At 43.2% G+C, this 23,465-nt stretch overlaps 1 protein-coding gene across 1 annotated transcript in view; it reads right to left on the bottom strand.

The window, feature by feature from the left end:
• Cyb5b (cytochrome b5 type B) overlaps nt 1-22,855 on the bottom strand; it is a 33,867-nt gene extending 11,012 nt beyond the window's left edge. Inside the window, exons 1-3 of the mRNA NM_030586.2 lie at nt 22,688-22,855; nt 3,259-3,387; nt 2,778-2,807 (exon numbers count right to left, since the gene is read on the bottom strand). Of these exons, the coding sequence (NP_085075.1) occupies nt 2,778-2,807; nt 3,259-3,387; nt 22,688-22,849 (321 nt within the window). The 5' untranslated portion in view covers nt 22,850-22,855. The remainder of the gene's footprint in view (nt 1-2,777; nt 2,808-3,258; nt 3,388-22,687) is intronic.
• Nucleotides 22,856-23,465: the final 610 nt, after the last annotated feature.

Here is a 23,465-nt window from a genome sequence, read left to right as displayed (position 1 = left end):
TATCACCTAGGCTACTTAAAATGCAAACCCAGGGGGCTGGAGAGACGGCTCAGTGGTCAAGAGCACTGGCTGCTCTTCCAGAGGTCCTGAGTTCATTTCTCAGCACCTGCATGGCAGCCCTCAGCTGTCTGGAACTCCTGTTCACACCAATGTACTTAAAATACAATTAAATGAATTATTTTTTTAAAAATGCAAAGCCAGTTCCACTCCAGAGATTCTAAACAGGACTAGTAAAAGCCCTGGAAAAGAACAATGGTGCAAGGAACAGGATTTCTGAAACACTGCTGTCCACTCCTCACAAATGTGTTCCTCCTGTGTTAGCAATAAGAAAACCAACAAGAAACAACTGGCAGATTTCTGGACATTGTAACCGCAAAAGTATCGTTCTGTCTTAACATAAAGAGTGCTTTAATGATTGCCTTGGAGAGCTGAGTGAAGACTACCAGGTTCAAGGTGAGTCGCCTGTGAAACTGGAGAGTATCCTTGAAATGAAATGTTGAACTCAGAGTGGCATTTTCTAGACATGTTCAATTAAGATCACATTAGCTCAAGTTTTACCTTAATGTCACAAGATGATTCAAAACTGGGTAAGCTGTGAGGAGGGAAAGGGAAAACCAGCCACCAGTGCTCACAAACATTGAAAGAGCCATTTCATCTCCTTCACAACATAACAGTTCAAGCAGTAGAGGAGGTAGAAGAGTTAAAGATATATACGCCCTGGACTGATTCAGGGCAACAGAAGGCACACACTGCCAACAAGCAGCCTCTTGAATTGAAAGAATTCTTGTGCCCAGGCCAGCCTGAATCACGGTGTCAAACCTGCTCATTATTCCCTGGCTCAGTGAAGAAAGAGAATCTAGAAGGAAGAAGGGGGGACCATTGTGTCCATTGTAAGGAACCATATTGGATACAATTAAGATCACTGCCATAAAGTCATGGGATTGTTGGACGGAGGCCTCTCCCATGTGTTTACGGCACAGGAAGAAAAGACCAAGTAGTAAACACCCGGTGTCTCCACTGCATGACCTCTGCTGAGCCCGGCTGACGCATGTGGAACTGACACACCTGGACCACACCTGGATGGTGGTCAATTTACTTCTGCCTTTTGCTTCCTCAGCCTTTATCCTTGAGATTTAGGCTGGTCTTCACGTTATTATGCTAATGAGGGATTCATGCTCCGCCAATCCCTGAAGGACAATTAGCATAGCCTCAGCCTGCTGTGTATATAAGGCGAGCGCTTTTGCTGCTCAAGGTCCCCGTATCAGCAATGAGGTGGTCCTGCAATAAAGGCTGTTGAGAAGAATCCGACCGTGTTGCGTCTTCCTTGCCGGCCGAGGTGGGCGCGACAGTCCATGATGAGCTAGGAAACACCTAGACTGCTATCCCTTTACTCAGAGGGCATGTAACAACCTCCTCAAAGACAGAAGTCAAGAAAACCGTCAGAGAACATGGGGGGGTGGTGCTGCCCTGCTTGTAGGAAGTAGAGAAGGCTTCTGTGCTTTCTTCTTGGTCCGTAAGTAAGGCAAAGCACATTGAGGTTTTCAAATATTCAAATACTAACCCTTTTGTTTTGGCTGCACTTGTGAGTAAACTGGGAAGGGTGTGGGACAATCTGAGCATACAGGATTTAAAATTAATTTGAGGAAATGAGGACCGAAAGAAAGGCCTTTATATTATATTATAGATAAATAAGTTATCTTGTAGAAAAAAATAATTAGAGTAGCCGTCATCTGTTTTATATAAGAATAAGATGTCTTCCCAAACTGAACCCATAAACTAATTTCTTTCAAAACCACAGTAAACATACTTTGTAGTCTCAATAAAAAAAGCTTACAGAGCATTAATAAAATATTTCCTACTAGGCTGAAAAGATGTCTCAGCCATTAAAGGCTGGGCTTACAACAGAAATGTTACAATGATTCCTTATGTTTAAGATGTAGCTTTTCCTTTTTCCTGACTGGTAGAAAGTCCAAATTCCTTAAAAATAAAATTTTGGGAGCCAAGCAGGGTAACACAAACTTCAATCCCAGATTTGGGAGCCAGAAGCAAGGTGGATCTCTGTGGGTTTGAGGTCAGCCTGATCTATAAAGCACAGGACAGTCAGAACTGTTACACAGAGAAACTATCATGAAAAACAAACTGGCTTTTGAGCCCAGACTTTTTGTCTGGATAAAAGTGAGATGAGCTCACAGAGACCCATCTGCCTTTCCCTCCCAAGTGCTGGGATTAAAAGCCTGGGTCGCAGACTCTGGCCCTTCTTTTAGCCTTAATGTTAATTTAGTGTTCTGCCTATAGAAATGTCACTTGTGCAGCATATGCACCAAGCAGAAGCCAGAGGAGGATGTTGGATCCCTGGGACTAGAATTATAAACGGTTCTGAGCTACTATGAAGGTGCTAGGATCAAACCCTGGTCTTCTGGAAGAGCAAACTGTGTTCTTAACCACTGAGCCATCTCTCCAAAGAGTTTTTTGTTGTTGTCAATTTGGATTTTGCTTGTTTGTTCTTGTTTTTTTTGTTTGTTTGTTTGTTTTTGTTTTGTTTTGTTTTGTTTTGTTTTTGAGAGTTCTGTGTAGCTCTGGCTGTCCTGGAACTCACCCTGTAGACCAGGCTGGCCTCAAACTCAGAGATCTGCCTGCCTCTGCCTCCTGAGTGCTGAGATTAAAGGTGTGTTCCACAACCACCTGGCTTCTCCAGCCAATTTTAACTTCTCTTATGCAATTTTACTCAAGTTAAAAGAAATACTTGAAATACACAAGACAAAGTAGTAACTTCTTACCTTGTCACCATCTTTAGGTTTAAGGTCATTCTGTTTAAAAAGAGAAAGAGAGAACAATGTTCGAGATGCATCTAAATGAGGTCTAGCGATGTGTTAGCTTCTTCAGAGACTTCACAGTCTAAAGGAGGTGCACAAGTCCACTCTTTAGCACACCAGGATCCCCTATTAGAATGCAAAGCCCAAAGAACTTGCAGGTACATAATAAATAACTTTAGCAAGACACTTGCAAGAATAACCAAACCGCTATTTTGGGAACAGGTGTTATTAATTACAAGAATCAATCAATAAAAGACGAAAACCAGTTCCCTTGGCTTTTCAGATACTGTGTACAACACAGGATGGCTTGATGATTCTGGAGAAAACCTGGCCTGAGAGCTAGGCTGAATGAATTTTTACTCTAAATAATTCATTCTCTCATCCTGTTAGTGGCTATCAAGTAGTTTTCTCTGCATTAGCATCTGAGTGCTACAACAGTTCTTACCGGATGGACATCACCAATGTAGTACTGCTTTAGCATCTCCCTGGCATCAGGGGAGTGGCCGACATCTTCAAAGCTTTCAGTTGCATCGGCACCAGCTTGTTCCAGTAGAACCTCTTCTCCACCAGGATGCTATCAAGAAATAACATTTGCTTACTAGAGGGCTCTCTGAAAAGCAAACTGAAGTTTTTACTTTCCATCCCCTTTAGTGGAACAAATTGTGTACCACCTGTGAGGGCATATCAGGAAGAAGAAAGCAGCATTTTCTACAATATTCTGGCCCAAACCGTGTAATACATGTATTAGCTGATTTCCTTTGTCAACATTAAAAGTGCAACCAATCACACAAGTGAGAACTCCAAAATTTCTGGAACTCTTTTTTTTTTTTTTTTTTTTTGGTTCTTTTTTTCGGAGCTGGGGACCGAACCCAGGGCCTTGCGCTTCCTAGGTAAGCACTCTACCACTGAGCTAAATCCCCAGCCCCAATTTCTGGAACTCTTTATTCTACTCTTGAATTTTTTTTCTTCCTCCTCCTCCCTTCCCCTACTTCTTTTTGGAGATGGGATCTCATGTGGTGCAGTCAATCTGGAATAAATAGCCCAAGATGAGCTTAAATGCCAGATCTTCCTGTCCGGTTGGATTGCAGGTGTGCACGACAGCATCCTAATTAATGAGGTGCTGGGGACTGACCTCAGGCGTGCTAGGCAGGGACTCTTCCAGCTGAGCTATGTTCTTGCCCACTTCCTTATTTTTTTTTTCCTTCTTTTAAAAATACTTACCTATTCTCTTGTGTGTGTGCACATGTATTAATTCCTCCTGCCTCAGCTTCCTGGATGGTTAATCTCAAAACTTTTTCTAAGTTTGAAATTCTTTTCTTTCTTCCTTTTTTTTTCCCTCTGTGTATCATTGACTGGCTCTCTAGACCAGGCTGAACTCAAATTCACAGAGATCCACCTGCCACTGTCTCCTTGAGTGCTAGAATTAAAGATATGCACCACCTTCACCAAACTTAAAATTGTTTTCAAATTATAAGAAGTATGAAGGGGAGGGGAGGGGAAATAGGTTCTGTAGTTACATTGCTAAGTACTGAGATGGCTTGGTGCCCCTATCTGAAAACTAAGAAGAACGAGAGCACCTATCCTAACAGCTAGTGCTATTACATGGGATAAGACACAAACACTTGGCACTGGGGATGGCCGACAACCTGATTTTGATCCCTGAAACCTATGAAGAGAACCAAATACCAAAAGCTGTCCTGTCTTCCCTCCACACTCTGAAGCAGCTCGCACACACACATGTGTACACGAGAAACTAATAAACAAAGTAAATTTTTAAAAACTTGGCACCTGCCAAGTTGTGGGAGGTAGAAGCAAGCAGATCTCTGAGTTCCAGGCCAGCCTGGCAAACACAGTGAGTTCTAAAGTCATCCAGGGCTCCAGAAAGGCCCTGTCTACAAACAGACAGACAAGCAGACAAAAAGTAGATACCCGAAAAGCCAAAAGGAACTCTGGTGGCTGCACAAAGTGAACACTGTGTCTTTTGAAGCTGTACTCACCAGGTATCACCTATTTAACAACTTTATTCTCTAAAGTAACACACAGCAGTGCCTGACTTCAATACTCAGCAGACATTTGCTTATTAGCAAATCTAGAATTTTCATAAACACACTGCAACCTGTGTGGCTGAAACACTAGTGTCTTTTTAATTAGTTACTTTCTATAACAACCACTTAGACAGCACTAATATTTTAAAGATTAATTCAAGAGAAATGCAAAGTCTTCCCAAGTCACCTACCAATCACAGGCACTCACTTGTCAGCCCGAGTGGCACAACAGCCTACCAATCACAGCCACTTACTGGTCGGCTCCCTGAGGATCACAACAGCTGCTATTTTGGTCCCCTAAAAGGTCTCCACCCAGGAGAGCCCAGTGTTTAACCATGCTATTTTAGTGCAGGAGTGAGACTGCCACCATTCAGCTGTTTTGTCTTGAGAGAAAAATGAAGTCACTGCATAGGGAACCACATCCCAATTTGCTTTATGTCTAAACTATGGAAAATATTTTCCCTTTATCCTATCCCAACAAATAGGCTTTCATAGTCAGAGGACATGCCAAGCCTGGTGGCACAGGCCCCATAATCCCAGCATCTCAAGAGGTTGAGGCAGGGCATCCTAAACTGAAGCCAGCTGGGGCAACTTTGTCAGCTCCAGTATCAAAATGAAAAGCAAGCTGGACATGGCGGCACACACCTTTAGTTCCCAGCACTCAGGAGACAGAGCCAGAAGAAGCAGGCGGGTTTCTGTGAGGACGTAAGAGCTGCCCTTAACAAATGAGTAAACTGGGAGTGAGAGACATGGTCCTCCCAAGGGAAGAGCACACCAGTTGGCTATCTACTGCCAAATGGTCGGCCCTAAAAACATATACATGCACACATACATACATACAGGAAACATCCCACAGATTTGACAGGTTATAATAATATAATAACGACTGCTTTTTTAAAAAGGCCACAAACATAAAGGAGAGGAGGAAGGGGTATTTGAAAGGGTTTGGAGAGAGAACTATTTATTTAAAATACAACCTCAAAAATTAACAACAAAATTTTGAAAAATAAATATGATCTTTAAAAAAAAAAAAGGTGTCTCTAACTTGGTAACTACTGTTTGGAAGTCTCCCTCAATAAAAGGGAAGCTGTACAATATGGACATGAAACAGGGCCATTCTTTCCTGAGCCTTTTTTTTTTTCTTTTTTTCGGAGCTGGGGACCGAACCCAGGGCCTTGCGCTTCCTAGGCAAGCGCTCTACCACTGAGCTAAATCCCCAACCCCTTTCCTGAGCCTTAAAACCAGAAAGGAAAGGAAATAATAAATGTGTGGTTGGTAATTCACAAGGAAAAAGCCAGCTTAAAAACGTTTAGGGACTCGGCAGTTTAGGGGCTCTTGCACAGGACCCAGGTTCGGTTCCCAGCACCCACACGGTGACTCACAACCATCTGACTCCAACTACAGGGAATCCGATGCCTTCTTCTGACCTCTGTAAGCACCAAAGCACACATACATAAAGGTATACACTGAGGATTCCATCTATATAAAATGAATGAATAAATAACAAAAATAATATCATGTAAAAAAATCGTTTTTGGTGAGGGGTGGGGTGAGACAGGATCTCATTATGTAGTCTGGCTGTCTAGAAACTCACTATTTAGTCCTTGAACTCACAGAGATCCACCTGCCTCTGACTGCCAAGTGCTGCAATTAAAAGTAACCAGCTTGGGGTTGGGGATTTAGCTCAGTGGTAGAGCGCTTGCCTAGGAAGCGCAAGGCCCTGGGTTCGGTCCCCAGCTCCGAAAAAAAGAATAAAAAAAAAAAAAAGTAACCAGCTTAAAAAACATCTTTACAAAAGTAAAAATGAAATGTTTTAGGGCAGAGAGCTGGCTTAGTGAATACATGCATGAAAACCAGAAGTCATATAAAAGCCAGGTCCCCGTAATTCCAGAGCTGGGGAAGTACAAATAAGGGATCCCTGGAGCACGTTGGCTAGCTAGACCAGCCATATCGGTGAGCTTTGAATTCAGCTGAGATCCTGCCTCAAATTAGAGAAGACTCTCAATGTCAACTTATGCCTCCACACACATTTACACTCACACAAAGAGCACACACAGACATACACACCCACATTGCACACATAGATACATGGAAATGTTTTAACTTTTTTCTTCTGCTAACTCTAGAAACAGGAAGTAGGGAAAGGGGAAACCTGAGCTACTGATAAAATAATTTTAAAACCTTTGGAAATGCATTATCAATTATAGCTAAATATGATGTGCAATCAGTCCTAACTTTAAGCATGTTATTTTTATGGATAAACATCTTATCTATATTTTGGTTGGTATTTTTATCATTTTCTTTACAAAGTTCATAATTTTCCTTACTGAAGATTTATTAACTACAGATGAGCAAATGAAACTTCCCTCTTCATTTCAATCGACACAAAGAACAACTGAGTCAAAATTTTATTCACAAAAATTCTTTCAGCATGAATACCTAGTGTCAGGACAGACTCAATGAATCTCTGAATACTGCGGAAGGAAAATAAATAACTCTAATTTATTACTATATTCTCGAGTGCTTTCAGGATCAAAGAGGGGTTATATTATAAAGGTTCTTGCCTTGGAGTTAAGAATCTATCAACCTGGGGCTGAAAAGATGGCCAAGTACTTAAAAACACTGGCTGCTCTTCCAGAGGACCTGGATTCTGTCCCCCAGTACTCACATGGGGGCTCACGACTGTCTGTAATTTCAGTTCCAGACCTGATTTCTTCTTCTGGCCTCCTTAGGCGCCAAGCACATACATGGTGCATAGACATACATGCATGCAAACACCCCATACACATAAAGTAGAGTTTAATAAATTACATAGAACATATGAAGTCCACAGAAAGATCAATGCTGCCACACAGGGGGCATGTTGTTCAGCTGAACTACAGGCCTAGTTGTCCTGCTTAAGCTGGTTACACCCTGTTGGAAAGAAACAGCAGAGGACAATGTCTGCAGACAGAGACATGAGCTGCCCTGGGATAGTCTACCTGGATTAAATGTCCCAGAGAGGTGACAGAGTGACATTTCTGTCAAGAAGTAGATGTGGGCCAGTGTGATGGTTTATCTTGCATTGAGGTGCAAACCTGACAAACTTGAGTTCACTAGAACTCATGGTGAAAAGAATAAACCAACGAGAAAGGTATATGCATAAATATCTTAAGATACATGCAGATGTATATTTTACAAACTAGAAAAGTAGTGCATATTATGAAACAGAATGATAGTTATTTTGAGGTCGGGCAAAAGATAAGAGGAAAATGGGTGACAGCTTATTTGTTTTTTGTTTTGTTTTGAGATGGGGTCTGCCTATGTAGCTCTGGCTGTTCTAGAATTCACAATGTAGACTAGGCTGGCCTCAAACTCACAAGAGGTCCACCCACCTCTGCCTTTCCACTACTGAGATCAGGGTGAGGCACCATGCTCCACATGTGAAAGCTTGTTTGATTGACAGTTAAGGTTCTAACTCTTGGTTTTGGCAGTAATCACCATATTAGCTACTTTTTTTTATCAGTGTGACCAGAAAAATAACAGAAATATCAGGGATGAGGAGGAGAGACTTCTTTTGGGTTGGTTTCAGAGGATTTCTGGTCCGTGCACAGAAGGCATGGTAGCAGGAACACGAGACACAGAGAGTAGGACTAGAACCCACAGTTGGTGTCAGTTTCAAAAGGTCGGCTCCAAGTGACTTATTTTTGTCCGCTTAGGCCCCACCTCCTAAAACTTCCACAGCCTCCCAAAATAGTGTCAGCATTTGGCAGACAAGTGGGAGTAAGACTGTAGGGGGCATTTTGAAGTCAATCATAGTAACTAATATTTATAAGAGTGCATAAAAGGAGTGCTTTATAACAGTATATTATGCAAAAGCTAGACATCAGCACAGAGGTCACTTCAGGGAGTAGGAGGAGTACTAATAGGAAGAAACACCAGAACTTGGAACACAATTTCACAGAAGTACAAACTTAGGGAAAACTCACTAAGCATGCTTTTAGGCTTTGTGCATTCTTGTGTTACAGTTTTTAAAATATGTCTTCAGAACTATGCGGCTGACATCAGAGAAGAGGAAACACCTGGACATGTTTACTGATTAGACACAGGCTGAGAGTTTTGAATGTTTTTCACTGCATAGCACTTTCTTCAGGCAGTATTTTAGGTGGAAGCCCAACATATAAATCGAGTGCAAGTGCAGTGTTCAGCAACCTTCGAGAATCAATCTAAAAACCACCCACACATACAAAGGGACAAATAAGACTAAATGACAAATCAAGCAGCACCAGTAGCAGGCACGGCAGCCTTAGATAATACCAAGAGCTACAACTCCCTAATTGTAGCGTCACAGGACTTGGAGAGCTTGGAGACTGGCAGAACTTAAATGAGCTGCTGTGCTATTTTCAGAGGTCAAATAAGGAAAAGGAATTGAGAATAGTTCACAAGGCGCTCCACTCCCCCGACTCAAAGGCTGTAAGTCCTATGGTTGATAGGAGTACATTCTAGACCTAGCCCAGAAGTTATAAGAGATGGGACCAAGCTCAATTTTAGCCCGAACAGCTCCTGTCTGCCAGTTTTTGTGTTGGTTAATGTTCACTATCAATTTACCAATTAACAAGATTTAGAATCACCTAGCAAACACAGCTATAGATGTCTATGAGGACACTTCTAGAATGTTCCTAGGACAGCCCTTGAATGTGGGTGACGGCAAACATGTGGCCAGACATTGACTGGCCATCTCTCACTTCAGTCATCATGCTTTCCCTACCACGATGGGCTGGCCATATTCCCTCAAACTGTGAGTCAAAATAAATCCCTCCTTAATGTCAACTATTTTGTCACAGCAAGAAAAAAGTAACTAATACAGTAGTGATAAATACTGTCTTGGCTAGAATAATAAGAAATAAAAGCCAGGCACAGTAGCACATGACTGCAAATCAGCACTTGGAAGGCAGAAATAAAATCATCAGAAATAAGACTGAACTCAGGGCTGGAAAGATGGCTCAGCGTTAAGAATATGTACTGGTCTTGAAAAGGGTCAGAGGTCAGCTCCCAGAACCCATATTGTGTAGCTCACTACCTGCGGTAGCTCCATCTCCAGGGGTCTCTGGAATCTGCAGACACCTGCACGCACACATGCACATATCCACACACAAACGCATACATATACACATAATAAAAACACACATTTTAAATATACTACAAGTTCAGATGAAGTGACTTACATAGAGTACTTCTGACCTACTCCCTAATTAAGGGCAGAAAGGAAATAAATCTAAAACACTGCCATAAAAAAGCATAGTAGGCAGTCACTGAGCTGAGATCGAAGGAGGGGCCCATCACACAGGGAGACATTTGCATCATGGTGGAGCTTGGTTTCCGTGGCCTCTTCTAATACTTTCTACTACCACAGAGGCCGAAACCAGGACTGGAGCCAATGAAGCGGTTGACTCAGGTTGAACAATAGCATAGAAAACTTGAGGTGGGCACCACATCTATGCAGTACCCTGGTGCTGCACTTCCGTTTCTTTCTAATGTATATGGGTGCTATGCCTACATATGTCTATGTGTCATAGCACGAGTGCTTCATGCTTGCAGGGACCAGAGGAAGGGATCAGATTCTCTGGGGTAGAGTTATAGATGGTTGTAAAACACCGTCTAGGAATCAAACTCGGGTCTTCTGAAGGAACAGCAAATTTGGCTGAGCCATCTCTCCAGCCTACTGCTGTCTTTTCTCATAGAAACTTCTGTTTTTCTTCACAAAAAAAAGTTTATTACATTTACTTTGTGTGTGTGTGTGTGTGTGTGTGTGTGTGTGTGTGTGTGTGTGTGTGTACACCTCAAGTCACGTGTACGGAACTCCAAGGACAAGTTTCAAAAGTCAGTTCTCTCCTACCATATGGATCCTGGAAACTGAAGTCAACCTTTGCAGCAAGCACACACTCACCCAATGAACCACCTGGCCACCCCAGTGTTCATTTTTCTTCAGCAGAGAAGAGCAAGCAGTGGGAAGAGGGAAAAGGAGGAATAGGAACTACTACTCCTAGGGAAAGGCTACAGTTAGAGAGCTCAGTGGCAGAATGCTTATGTAGTAAGGGAAGACCCTAGGTTTGATCCCAACACTTCATGTATACCACCCACACACATTCCAACTGAAAAAAATGAGAGAATCAGCATGTCACTAACTGTAAAATGCATTACATTTACAAAAATTATAGTTGAAAGTATGCTTGATCTAATTTAATTTAGATGAAAAATTTAACACTCTAAAGATAACATTTTACTCTCCTTGTTTCTAAAAAAAGTTCCACCATAAGCAAAGTAGAAGACTGTTTATAAAAACACAAATCACTATAGTAGCTAATAAATACAGAATAAGCAGTTTTTGTGCTCCCAAATCAGGAAGGAATTTGTTTGTTTTGTTTGTTTTAAGATAGGGTCCTTTAAGATAGGGTCTATTTTGCAGCCTTGACTATCCTGGAACTCACTACGTAGACCAGGCTGGCTCTGAACTCACAGAGACCCACCTACCTCTGCTTCCAAGTGCTGGGATGAAAGGCATGGGGCACTATGCACAGCTTAGGAAGCCATTTATAGCACCTTTTACCCCTGAGCCATCTTGCTTACCCAAGTGATTTGTACTATGAGGCGATTTATTAATCCCCATCTCAAATCTTCATGTAGAAAGCATCCACACTTAAATGTCTGCCTTCATTCTTGGGACTTTCTAATGTTGAGAAATTGGTATGCATACTTCAAATGCTACTTTCCAATTGGCCATCCAATCATGAGGGCAAACAACCAAAATTGTTTATATATAATAATATATATAATTATATATAAATTGTAGTATAATTTGTAATATACTACATAGTACCCAACAAATTATAAAAGACACCCAGTGCTTATTATTTTTTAAAAGCTTTGGTAACCAAACCCAATGGTACACACATGCAACCCAGATACTTGTAATGCCAATGTAGGACCTGGAGTTCAGAGTCCTCCTCAGAGCAAGTATGAGAGCTGCTTGGGTTACATACACTACATATGAAATTTCTCACTGAGACTGAAGTAGGAAGATTATTGCTTGAGCTTAGTAAACCAAGCCTAGCTTGGGTGTTAGTAACACACTGAGACTTGACTATCTTTTATAAAGCAAACATCTCAGTACTCAGGGAGACATAGGCAGCCTAAGTTCCAGTCCAGCCTGATCTACATAGAGTTCAAGAACAGCTGGAGCTACACAGTGAGACCCTGTCTCAGAAATAAAACAAAAATGCCACTACTCACTCTTTTTATTTGTGGAATCAACAAAGAAAATCAGATCTCAACTTAAGGAGGGGAGGAAGGTCTCCTTCTCAGCCATTCTAAATAAAACTGATGACGCTCTGTGGGAGCCACAAATTGTCTAATAACATATTCAGCTCAAGAGCAAACCAAAGCAAGGCTTAAGACACATACAGGATTTTTTTTATTACTCGATATTTGCCCCATAGGTGAGCTGTAGCCTTTAAAACTCTTTAAAGCTTGTAATATGATGCCCAAAACAAAAGTTGTATTTACCCTGCTCCTAGGAAAGCCAATGAAGACTGTTCAGAGTCAAAAGCTCAACTTTCTATAGGTAACATCAGGCAAATAATGCTAATACTAATAGGTTAGAAATCCCGCTGGGATTTAGCTCAGTGGTAGAGCGCTTACCTAGGAAGCACAAGGCCCTGGGTTCGGTCCCCAGCTCCGAAAAAAAGAACCAAAAAAAAAAAAAAAAAGGTTAGAAATCCCAAGTTTAACAACCTTACACTTAAGGCTCAGGGAACATCCTGGAAAGGGGCCAGAAAGACTGTAAGAGCCAGAGAACCAGGATGCCGCCTGCTGTGAGACAGGGGCTTTGCACATATGAAATCTCAACAACAGGGTTGCCTGGGCTAGATCATATAATAACCACACCAGTTGGGATACCAACGTGATTGGGGGAAATTTCACAAGCCCCAGCTCCTGGATGAAGAGATACAGCTGATTAATGGCTGCTAAGAGCAGTCATTCTTCTCCAGGGAGAAGCCTCCTGAAAAGTTATCCAGTCCCAAGTGGTCAGTCCTAAACACATGTATATATAATAACATTAGAGGGGAATATGGCAGGAGTTGGAGGAAGAGAGTGAGGAATAGAAATGATATGGATTACTCATGTATAAGTTTATTAAAATCTTTTTTAAAAAAGAAAAAAGGAATCTTTTGGTTTTTGTTCTTTTGAGAGAGGTTTGTATCTTAAAAAAAAAATTATTTATTCTATCTGCAGGTATATTTGCATGCCAGAAGAGGGCATCAGACCCCATTAAAGATGGTTGTGAGCCTCCATGGGTTGCTGGGAATTGAACTCAGATCTCTGGAGAAGCTGCCAGTGCTCTTAACTGCTGAGCCGTCTCTCCAGTCCCATACCTGTTTTGTTTTGTTTTTGAGACAGGGTTTCTCTGTGTAGCTCCGGCTGTCCTTAAACTCAGAGATGTGCCTGCCTCTGCTTCCTGAGTGATGTGCATCTCCACCACCCAGCAAGAGTGGATGGATGGATGGATGGATGGATGGATGGATGGATGGATGGATAAATGAATAGATAGATTTGTTTTGTTTTTGAGGCAAAGTCTCTCTATATAACTCTGCTATCCTGGAACTCACTACATAGACCAGGCTAGCCTAGAACTCACAAAGATCTACCTGCCTTTACTTCCTGAGTACTGGGATTAAAGGTGCATGCCCTATTTTCTGGGGTTTTTTTTTCTATGATCAGTAAGGATGGGAAAATTCTTAGTCAGTAAAGTGCTTTTCACACAAGCATAAAGACCTGAGTCCATTCCCCATGAGTCACATGGTAGAGGGAGAGAACAAGAACAGATTCCTAAAAGTTGTCTACTGACTTCCACATGTGTTACGACATACACATGTGTGCACACACATGCACAGACCCCCCACACTTTGAATAAATAAATGTTTAATCATAATAAAATTTAGGAAAAAATAAGAAAAATAAAATGTGTCAATGTATCAGATCATATTAACTAGAAGAAGGGAAAAACAACTCAGTCATCTCAGTGACAGAGAAAAGCATCTGATGAAGTTCAAAATCCTGTAATCTTAGAAAATTAGAAACAAGGAAATTTCAGCAATACTGAGCACTTATGAAAAACATACAATAGAAAGTAAAAGACTGTTCCTTAGATCAATAACAAAATCAGACACTAGTTCTAAGGACTGCTGTTCAATACTGTACTCAAAGTTCTAGCCAAGACACTTACACAAATATATATAAAAGAAGAAGAAGAAGAAGAAGGAGAAGGAGGAGGAGGAGGAGAAGGAGAAGGAGAGGAAGAAGAAGAGGAAGAGGAAGAAGAAGAAGAAAGAATGAAGCGGGGGAGGCAGGGAGATAGGGAAAAACAGAAGAAAATCTACCAAGAATTTGCAAGAAACATATTAACAGCTCACAAACTAAGTCAACAAAGTAGGGAACAAGCTTAAAAAAAATGTGTTACCATAAACCATCAATGAATGACCCAAAAAGAAGAGGAGGAAAAGGAGGAGGAAAAATAAAGAAAGCAATTCTACTCAAAATAGCATCTAGAAGAATTACCACCTGAGTTCAACCACAGCCAAGGAAGCCCAGGCTGGCCCCACACTTACATCAATCTCCCTGCCTCAGCCTCCTGATGGAGGATCACAGGCATGAACCGCCATGCTGACTTACATGATTCCATTTCTGTGGGTGCCTGCTGTAGTTCAATCAGAGGAACAGAAATCAGAACCGTGGTCTCCGAGGCTGGGAGCCCTGGGAGCTGGGATGTGTTGTTTAGTGAGCGACATTTCAGTCTGGAGTGAGAAGCTCTGAGGATGGGAGGTGAGAGCATGCGGATGTACTTCATGCCAAACCGCGTGTCTAAAAGCAGTGCACACAGCGAAGGGTGGGCTTAAAACAGCGTGATAAAGATGCTTTTCATCTAAAAAGTCCAGTGAAGGGCTGATGAGGTGGCTCAGTAGGTCATGGTCCCTGCTGGCAAACTTAGTGCCTGAGTTTGATCACCAGAACCTACAAGGTGGAAGAAAGGAAGTGACTCTATGTGTTTGGTCTTGGGTTCTTATTACAGCTCAGACAGTTCCCAACTCAAGATCTTCCCAACTCAGCATAATAGGTACAGGGATTTCAGCTAAGAGACAGCACAGCTGGCTTGCATCTAAACCTCAGGTAAGCTACCACATAAACTAGTAAAAGAGAAGAAACAACTGACTGCGTGGTCTATTTATTTCTAACTCCCTCAACAAAAGTAGCCAAGTAAAACACTACAGCTAGTAGAAGGCTTTGTCCTCTTGTGAAGGATCTCAGTCAATTCAACGACCATCTAAAGAATACATGACAGGGAGCAAAATTAGTCTTAAATTCAATTACTGTACTTAATACTACTGATGGGACAGAAAAGTCTCTGCTTTATAAGAATGAAAGGACAAACTACTAATGGGAACCATTCCCGATTACTAAGTCTATGGAAAGAACAGAGGACTGGGGAGCTGACAAGAGAATGTGAGGAATGACAACTGCAGTTTAAAATTCTAGCTGGAAAAAAATTATTCAAGTTTCCTGTGGATGGAAATTCCATACAGTGGCAGTAAAAATGTGACAGTGGAACGCTACTGAAGCCCACCTGACGTGGAAAATGGAACTGAAAGCCATCAGCTTGAGGAAGCTGCAGAAACAGACTGAAGGATAAAGAGCAATCTCTGGCCAAATACATTCTATCACCAAAGCCAACTGCGAAGATTAGAGTATGGCAGGGCAGAGAAAGATAAGAGAACGAGTGGGTCACAGGAGGAAATGATGCCATTTGCTTTGGGATAAGGGTGAGTCTGGGAAGACAAGGGTGTTGCCTAGGAAACTAGTCTGATGCCAAAGGGTGTAACCTGGCAAGGTCACCAAACTACCCTACGTCCCAAATTCAGGTCTAGGAATTCCAATATAACCTGATAACCTTAACTACTCCAGGCCCGGCTGCTACAGATTCTCACAAGTTTATGTATCTTCATAAACAATCACAATATTAATTAATTAATATGGTGGGTGAGGCACACACATGCCAAAGCACATATGTGGAGATCAGAGTACAACGCTGTGAAGTAAAGCAGGTTCATCTTTCCCCTTATGTAGGTCCCAGGAATCAAATTCAAGTAGTCAGACTTGAACAAATGCTCTACCAGCCAAGCCATCTAGAACCTACAATTGTTATTTTTATTTAATGTCTTTCTTTCTCATTAGACTATAAACTCTTAGGAATAGGGACCACAGTGTGACTGAGAACAGAGCATGACACCTAAGACACAGAAAGATTGGGAGCTCTCACTGTTCTCATAGGTGCATATATGCACACATGAGTAGGCACTGATTGGGTAACTTTGCCTGCTCAAGGCCAGGGATTAACCTTTGCCTTATCTTATTCCAAGTCTTCTCTAGGTCGGCTCGCATGAATACTGAGGGAACACAGAGTGCCTTCTGTACATGCCTACTTACCACCTATGTAACAATTGGACTGTAGGTTTAGGGGGAGGGGATGTTTGGTTTGTTGCTTTTATCATCCTTGGGAAAATCCACAGCAAATGATTAGTCAAACTCAAGATTTCAGGGGATCCCTGGGGACTGATCACACTACATAGAGCCTGCATTCTCTGCCTTCCTTCAGACAATGCCACTGTCTTCTAAGGTGACAATAATACTGCCAGCTCCTCCCTGCTATTCCTAGGCATCTGATTCACCTTTAACCATTTCAAAGCACCTGTCAGCATTCCAAAGATGTGGCTGGAATGTGTTAATCCTGGGTTTGATCTCCACCACTAATAAATAAATGTTACTGGAAACAACATAGCCCTTGAGATATGTGGTGGTTTAAATGAGAATGCTCTCTTTACACCGCCCTCCCAAATATTTGCATGCTTGATCCCCAGTTAGTGGAATTGTTTGGGAAGGATTGAGGGGTATGGCCTTGTTGGAGTGGATGTAGCCTTTGTTGGAGATGTGACTGCAAGTGGGTTTTGAGATCTTAAAAGCCACACCAGGCCCTAGTCTGTCTCTGTCTGTCTCTGTCTCTGTCTCTGTCTCTTCTCTCTCTCTTTTCCTACCTCCCTCCCTCCTTCTCCCTCTCTCCCTCACTCCCCCTCTTTCCTCCCTCTCCCTTTCCCTCTCTCTGTTGGCAACTTGTGGATCAGCTCCTGATCCAATTCTTTCCTATCATTATATTCATGGACTGACCCTCTGAAACTATAAGCAAATCCCCAATTAAAGGTTTTCTTGTATAGTTGCCTTGGTCATGGTATATTTTCACAGCAATAGAATAGTAACTAAAACAGATACATAGGTTAAAAAGAGAAATACAGGGCTGGAGAGATGGCTCAGTGGTTGAGAGCACTGCCTGCTTTTCCAGAGGACCCTAGTTTGATTCCCAGCACCCACATGGCAGCTTACATAGTAATTCCAATTCCAGGGGATCTGACACCCTCAAGCAGACAAACATACAGGCAGAACACCTATGCATTTGAAATTTAAAAACAGAAAGAAAAAAAAAAAGAGAAATGCAGGGGCCAGGCTGGTGGTGTACACCTTTAATCCCAGCATTAGAAGGGCAGAAAAAGAGGGATTTCTGTGTGTTCAAGGCCAGCCTGATCTACATAGTGGGTTCCAGATCAGACAAGTTTTCATAGTGGAAGCCTGTTTCAAAAAACAAAATTAGGGGTTGGGGATTTAGCTCAGTGGTAGAACGCGTGCCTAGCAAGTGCAAGGCCCTGGGTTTGGTCCCCAGCTCCGAAAAAAAAAAATTAAACAAAAAACAAACAACAAAAAAACCAATGCAGGGGCTGAAGAAATTGGCTCAGTGATTAAAAGTGCTTACAAAGAATTCAAGTTTGGCACGCAGCACCTACATCAGGTAGCTCACAGCTGCCTGTAACTCTAGTTTAAGAGGCACTAACACACATGGGGTTGGGGATTTAGCTCAGTGGTAGATCGCTTGCCTAGCAAGAGCAAGGCCCTGGGTTCGATCCCCAGCTCCGAAAAAAAAAAAAAAGAGGCACTAACACCTAGCCTCCACAGGCCCCTAGCATGAGTTATCTACAAAGCCACACATTTCCAGGCCTCTGCATAGTTCTCTGGCCAAAGGAAGTCATCTTCTCATGAAGGCTTTTCCAGAGCAGTTTGTTTCCGTAGTACTGGAAGTTAAATTTAAGGTCTTATGCACACTGTTAAGTGCTTCATCGATGGACTGTATGTTTTTTTGGTTTGTTTTCTTTGGTCTTCCCTAGAATAGAAAGAGGGCAGAATACAGTCTGCAGTGAGTCCCTGCTCAGCTTAAACCACTTTTCTGAGAAAACCACTCACACACAAGCCACACACACATATACAAGCCACTCACACATACACAAGCCACTTACGCGCGCACACACACACACATACACACACACACACAAACCCACACACACAAATCCACGCACGCACACGCACACACACACACACACACACACGCACACATGCACACACACAAACCCACCAAGTGATGATACATACTGTTTTCATTTCTAAGTTTTAATACATAAACCAAGGGCCTTTTTTAATGCAAAAGTAATCAGGTAGGAGAAAAACATTACCAGTTCTAAGTCATCACAAACTCTAGTCATATCCTCATCCAACCACAGTCATTAACAACAAAAATGGCAAACCTATAGATTCAAGATAGTCAATCAAGAAGCCCTTGCTAATCCCCAAATGATTTCAGACTGGAAAATGACGCAGGTCTTTCCGTCTTATCTAGCAGCAACCTGCCTGCTGTGTCCTGGGAGTCCAGAACGCTGGCTCATCCTCAGCAGCCTGTCTTTCACGTCTAGAATCCAGTGCATCACATACCATCAGAGCACACATCGGCAGCAGTTCTTTTTAAAGCACTTTTTTTTTTTTTTTTTTTTTTTTTGGAGCTGGGAACTGAACCCAGGGCCTTGCGCTTCCTAGGTAAGCGCTCTACCACTGAGCCAAATCCCCAGCCCGGCAGCAGTTCTTACTGCGCGCGTCGATTCCATTCTGGTCCACGCCACTCTTCCTTGCCTTCGCTACAACTTCCTTAACTGCGCTCTTCAATTCCACCTTAGTCCTCTAGTGCTGCTTTCTCAATAGTGCTGCCAGAACCACCCAATTAATCATTAAATCATAGTACCCCATGCTTTGTCTCCAAAGATTTTCCCTCTGAGCACAAAAACTCAACCTAAAGCAAGTTCATCCTAGGACAAGATCATCCCTCTGATCACTCTGTCTCATGATCCAACCACTGAAGCCTCCCTGACTGTCTCCAAACATAACATACTCCTGCCTCAAGTCCTCTGGTGCCTTTCCCAGGAATGCTCTGTGTGGACATCCACACGGATAGCTCCCTCACTTTCCTCCTGGCCTTTAGGCATCTTCATGACTCTACCTCTGGCCTTCATACCAAAAAATGCCAACCCTCCTCTTCATGATCTCCCCCCACACACAGATTCCACCTATCTACTATCTCATCACAGAGCACAAGTCACTCATTTACTGTTTACTGTCTGCTTCCTACTCTAGATGGCACAGGTGTTTACTCGACTGTATCTTTATACCTCAAACAGTATCTGGCACCGAGCAAGGACCCGATAGTCGATTAAGCAGGTGACTGAATAAGCTTGGACAGGGTTAGAGAGCAGGGAGCAAGTTAACATGGGACAGCTAAGTGCAAGCTCAGCGAGGTGACGGTTCAAGCGTGTCCCCTCAGCACTGAGGAAGGTGACACAGGAGGACTGCCACAAATTCAAGGCCAGTCTGGGCACCGAAAATACGGGTAAGGCGCTGTCTAAATAATAATAATGACAACGATAAAAGAAATAGCTAACTACAGATAAAGATCTGTATCTTTACGATCTCAAGGAAAGCCTTGCGGACAAGATACAAGGTGAAATAGCTGGCAGTATTTCCTTATCTGAGCCCTTCCAAACTCACTCTCTATGCTCAACCAATCAAGAAATTCTGGGACGTGGACTGTCTATATAGCATATACCATGCTTTAACAGAAAATGTATTGAAAGGCAAATACCAGAAGACAGAGTTAAGACTAGTATTGTGAAGTAATACTGTATGGACAAAAGAAACCAAGGGATCTGCCCAGACAGGCTCCTTCACTCATCAGACAATTATATACTATCAGAATTTCACAGCAACTGATTCTGGTGTCCATATTAACACAACAGTTACTTCTATCCATGTTGCTCTCAACCAGTTGTTTTAAAAATGAAGCTGGGTCAAGGGGTTGGGAATTTAGCTCGGTGGTAGAGCACTTGCCTAGGAAGCGCAAGGCCCTGGGTTTGGTCCCCAGCTCCGAAAAAAAAAGAACCAAAAAAAAAAAAAAAAAAATGAGGCTGGGTCAACTTTAATCTCAGCACTCAAGAGGCAGAGGCAGGCAGATCTCTGTGAGTTCAAGGCCAATCTAGGCTACATTGTGAGTTCCAGGACAGCCCAGGGCTACGTAGAAAGATACAGTTTCAAAAAAAAAAAAGTTAGCCCAGGAGTAGTATTTATTACACAGCTGTAATTCTAGTACTTGGGAGGGAGAGGAAAGAGAATCAGGAGTTCTAGGTTATATCATATATTTGAGCCTATCTCAAAATAACACTCAATAAAGCAGACAGCTGGGCTGGAGTATGGGGGTTTGGTTCAATGTACAGTGCTTGCCCTGTACTAATCTAAGGCCCTGGGTTCAAGCCAAAGAACCTTTTTTTTTTTTTAAAGGAGGAAAAACAAACCTGCGAGTCAGATGTGGTGGCATAAAGTTGAAATCCCAGCTCTAACGAGGCTAAACTAGGAGACCTACAGAAAATTTAATGTCTAGCCTGGGCTATGGAGTAAAATCATGTCTCAAGCATCGATGCTCAGGGATAGAGTACTTCAGCTGCCTGGCATGTGCAAGGATCCTGATCATTCCCTGACCTTGGGTAGGGAGGGAGTCATCCACTACACAAATCAAAATCACCAACTCTTGACTTTTTCTCATTGCCTACTAGAAAAAAATTATTAGCATAGTATCCTCTTTGTAAAACTTCACACTGAGACTCTGGAGGGAAGATATGACTCTGAAAAACTAGCTCAGAAGTAGTGTTTGCCTGGCATGTGCAAAGCCTTCATATACAACATCCTATACCACACGCACACAAAGAAATTAATTTTTCTCAGAACAAAGCTGTGTTATAAGATGTCAGCCATGGGGTTGGGGATTTGGCTCAGTGGTAGAGCTCTTGCCTAGCAAGCGCAAGGCCCTGGGTTCGATCCCCAGCTCCGAAAAAAATAGAAAAAAAAAAAAAAGATGTCAGCCATAAGGGTAGTATTCTATAACAAAATAAAATGATCATACAAATCCAACCTTCAAACTAATCTTCAGTGACTGTTCCACACTGGTTCCCTGGGTTAAGAATGACAGCGAGGCTGGAGAGATGGCTCAGCAGTTAAAAGCACTGACTGGTCTTGGAGAGGTCCTGAGTTCAATTCCCAGCAACCACATGGTGGCTCACAACCGTCTACAGTGGGATCTAATGCCCACTTCTGGTCTGTCTGAAAACAGCTACAGTGTACTTATATATAATAAATAAATCTTTCAAAAAAGAATGACAGACAGCCAAGGAACAAGAGGGAGCGAAAATGTTCAATTTCTTTACTGAGGTGACCACATGGCCAAATACACAAATGGCCTCCTGTCAAACCCCAGGACAGACAGTGACAGTGTTTGCCTAATAAGCACAAGGGACTGGATCCCTAGAAAGGCACGCTTGGGAAGATTAGAAGTTCAAGTTCTACAAAGACTATGTAATCGAGATGAAGATCAGACCCTGTCACAAGAAGGGGCGAAAATTATCTGTTGCCCAACAGTCTCCAAGAGATCCTGGGTAATGAGATTTGATTTGAAGAGCTAACAAAAGGGTTGAAAGCCAGGTGCTGGTGGCCCACGCCTGGTCTACATAAAAGTTCCAGGACAGAAGATACATTCAGAAGGCAGAGGCAGAAGGATCTCTGAGTTCCAGGCCAGCCTGGTCTACATAAAAAAGTCCCAGGACAGAAGATAGGGCTACATAACTAGGCTGTCTTTATTTCTTTCTCTCTCTTTCTCTCTCTCTCTCTCTCTCTCTCTCTCTCTCTCTCTCTCTCTCTCTCTCTCCCTCCCTCCCTCCCTCCCTCCCTCCCTCCCTCCTGCTCCTGCCTAACCAGGAACAGGGTGGGAGGGTGGGAGGAATCTCACCTCATTGGTTAAGAGCACATACTGTTCTCTCAGAAGATTCAAGCTCAGTACCCAACACCCACATCAGGAGGCTCACAACCTCCTCTTACTCCAGTTCCTAGCATTCTGACCTCTGGCTTCTCTAAATGCATATGCCCCGGCACACATACATAATTTAATTGTTTTTAATTAAAAAAAAAAAAAAGTCCTGCCTTCTCAAGAAAATAAAAGCCCCAAAAGCATTGCTTTCTAAGGCATACTTCCTGGAAAGTAAGGAGCAGTTCTGAACTGGGTTCGAGTGGATAGGTCGTTAAGTGCGTGTGCCCTTGAGAGTTCTCAGCCTCTGCGAGCCTCAGTTTCTCTTTATGGAAAACGGGTTGATGGTGTAGCGTGTGGTCTAGCATACTTCAAGTGCTCCGTGCATTAAGAAATGCACGTTGTCACCCGAGGCAGAGACTGCAGTCCCTCAGAGGATCACGGCCCCTTCCGGGCGCCGGACGGCTACGCGTGGCCTCCTCCCCTCACCCGGGCAGCGCGCGGGGGCCTCCCGTCACCCAGGCCCGCACCTCGCTGAGGAAGCGGGTGATATCGTAGACTCGCCCGTGGATCACCATCCACGTCTCCTCCGCGGTATTTCGCTTCGCCACCTCCTCCAGCCGGTAGTAGGTGACGGCGGGGTCGGAGCCCTGGCCATTCCTGCCGCTGCCGCTGGCCTCTGGGGTCGCCATTGGATCCGAGTCCCTCTCGGCCGCTATCTGGGATTCTGCGGCTAACTTCCTTCACGCCGGGCCCGCGCTTGGTCCTTGTCGGCTTCCGTAACCGGGTAAAACCTGGTCTGACGTCCAACTGACCAATCAGAGTCGTCCAGCCCCTTCAATCTTGCCAATCAGGTACAGTGATTTTGGACCGGCACCTAAACGTGGCTGGGTGACAGGTGTCACCTCAGGAGAGCATTCTCTTTGCTCGGCCCATGAGAAGGCAGGGGCCTAAAAGAACAGAGCCGGTCTCCAGAGTGTCTTTTCACCTCCTGCCACCCAGGTTCCCCAAGTCACCGGAAGCGCTTTTTCCCCCTTTATCTTCCCAACCAGAATTGCAACCCCCGTGTTACAAGCTTTACTGTCTCCTCCCCCTCCCCCTCCCCGATTTGGGTGACTGGTTCCCTTTAGGCTCCAAAAGACTCACCAATTAAAATAGGCGTGGTGACCTCTACCTTCCTTGCCCAGAGGCTTGGCAGCCTGGATGAGAGTGTGTTAAGAGAGGACTACGCTCAGCAATTGCTGAGTGCTGGACTCCAGGGCTCCTAGGCACAAGGCCGTAGACAACAGTTGGGGTGAGGGTAGATGT

This window comes from Rattus norvegicus, chromosome 19 (genome assembly GCF_036323735.1).
Source record: "Rattus norvegicus strain BN/NHsdMcwi chromosome 19, GRCr8, whole genome shotgun sequence".
NCBI classification, from domain to species: Eukaryota; Metazoa; Chordata; class Mammalia; order Rodentia; family Muridae; genus Rattus; species Rattus norvegicus.
This window is presented reverse-complemented; position numbering and strand designations above follow the sequence as displayed.